This window comes from Meleagris gallopavo, chromosome 1 (assembly GCF_000146605.3).
Source record: "Meleagris gallopavo isolate NT-WF06-2002-E0010 breed Aviagen turkey brand Nicholas breeding stock chromosome 1, Turkey_5.1, whole genome shotgun sequence".
In the NCBI taxonomy this organism is placed as follows: domain Eukaryota; kingdom Metazoa; phylum Chordata; class Aves; order Galliformes; family Phasianidae; genus Meleagris; species Meleagris gallopavo.
This window is the reverse complement of record NC_015011.2, coordinates 80,363,492-80,365,451: the sequence shown is the minus strand read 5'-3', so window position 1 is coordinate 80,365,451 and position 1,960 is coordinate 80,363,492. Positions and strand designations below refer to the sequence as shown.

At 50.2% G+C, this 1,960-nt stretch overlaps 1 protein-coding gene across 1 annotated transcript in view; it reads left to right on the top strand.

The window, feature by feature from the left end:
* Positions 1–1,334: 1,334 nt before the first annotated feature.
* The window catches only part of GAP43 (growth associated protein 43), a 53,710-nt gene continuing 53,084 nt past the window's right edge, over positions 1,335–1,960 (top strand). The window contains 1 exon segment of the mRNA XM_010719351.3: positions 1,335–1,475. Within this exon segment, the coding sequence (XP_010717653.1) occupies positions 1,446–1,475 (30 nt within the window). The 5' untranslated portion in view covers positions 1,335–1,445.

The following is a 1,960-nucleotide window of genomic DNA, read 5'->3' as shown; positions in this document are numbered from 1 at the left end:
TTACTAATAACCTAAGACTCTTTTTCTTTTTTGTGAGCAGTTTCACATTACAGTAAATTAGGAGTAACTCCATGGTGTAGCTGAGAAGTTGATGTAGTGATATTAGTACTATGAAAGAGAACAGCATTTGAATGTGCCTCCTAGACACAGTAAATTAAATAAGCTAAATTTGAATTTTGGTAGATGAAATCCTAAAAATCCAACAGTCTTTTTATATTTTTCACATGCTCAACATTCTCATGCTTTGCTTTAAACATTGTCTGGAATATTTTTTCAGACTGACAGATATAGCTACCCTGCTCATATATATTCCGAGAAAACACCATGCTAAAACTTTCAAGACGTGTGCTTGGAGGTGTGTGTGTGCATTAATGTTCACTCCAACTCACTCATTGCCATGATCTGCCATGCATGCAGACCCATACATTTTTGTCCCTACATGTGCATAGGGATGGTTGTGTGTGAACATGCACATTTCCCTTACCACAGTTTACAGAAATCAGTTTACAGAAATTTGCTGGCTGAGATCAATAGATGCAGAAATCACTTAGGCGGGGAAATTAATATAGAACTATAGAGAAAGGAGACGGATGACTTCTGTAGTGGTATTTAAATTTAAAAAAATAATAAATCTGTTGCAGGGGTATCATTTTCTGCGCCTATGCAGTCTATAGGATGGACTAAGGGGACAAGAGGGAAAGTTGTCCCGTTGTAGGGACAGCAGGACATTGCCACGGGGGTTTGTGCCTGCACGTATGGAGACAGCAGCGTGTGCATATATGTTTGCGGGTGTGCAGGGAGGGGGAGGGGGGCTCCTAACAGCCATTTTAACATATTTTCCAACTCCCGTTTAGCTGACAGCTCCCACCTACGGTACGTCACCTGTGCATGAGGCACACGGCATGCGGCGGCAAGAACCCCCGCTCCCTCGTCTCCCCTCCGTGCCCACCCCGTGCTCCTCCGCGTATAAATCCCACTCCCGACCGTGGCCGGGGGCTCGGGTGGGAGCGGGGCTGGGGGCTCCCGCCGCGTCCCCTCTTCCCAGTAGCCTCTGTATGGTGGGAAAGGCGTTGGGTAATTGGGTCCAGATTGGAGATGTTAATTATTCATGAGGCTGGCCAAGGGACCTGGGGGGGCGTGCGGGGCTGGGCGTGGGGGTGGGCCGGGGAGGGGACGAGTCGGGGAGCGCCGGGAACAATTCTGGGCAGGGTATAGGGAGAGGCGGCGGGTGCATGTGCGACGAGCGGTGGCTGTGGACCTTCCAGTCACTGCTCGCTGCCCTGGTGTGTGTGCGTGTGTGCGTGTGTGCGTGTGCGAGAGAGGAGAGAGAGGGAGGGAGGGAGGGGAGGGGAGCGGAGAGGGTGGGGGGGAGAGATAAGAGAGAGAAGAGGAAAAGGAGAGAGGAGAAGGAAGGAAGAAGAAGGAAGGAAGGGGACAATACGATCATGCTGTGCTGTATGAGAAGAACAAAACAGGTAGAACTGCAGATTTTTATATTTCTTTCTGCTAAGAAATCTCCCAGGCTCTTGGTTGCCCGTGGGGTGTGTGTCTGCCCGCATGTGTGAGGGGCTTGGGTAGGGGCTGGGGCAAGGGGGAGGACATTTCAGCTGCTTTCAGCAGATGTCTCTTTTGCAATTCTTTAGCATCTTGCGACTGAAGGCTCTTTTCACACCCTTCAGCGTGACTGCTTTGCTTTTCCGGGGCTGCTGATGTGGGGACGGGGGTTGCCTGTGTCCACATTTGTGGAGCTACCAGCATCTCCCCATTACTATTAGTATTATTTTTTGCTTTAATTGTGATCAGATGCATTGCCTGGGATTTTCTCTCGGTGGTTCTGAGGGTGTGGATGTAGGGTGGGGGGTGAGGGGGGGGGGGAGGGCGTGGGCAGGGAAGCGTGATGAGATCTGGCTCTACCTTGGAGATAAAGGAAGCGATTCTTCATCATATGCCAAGAAAAGAA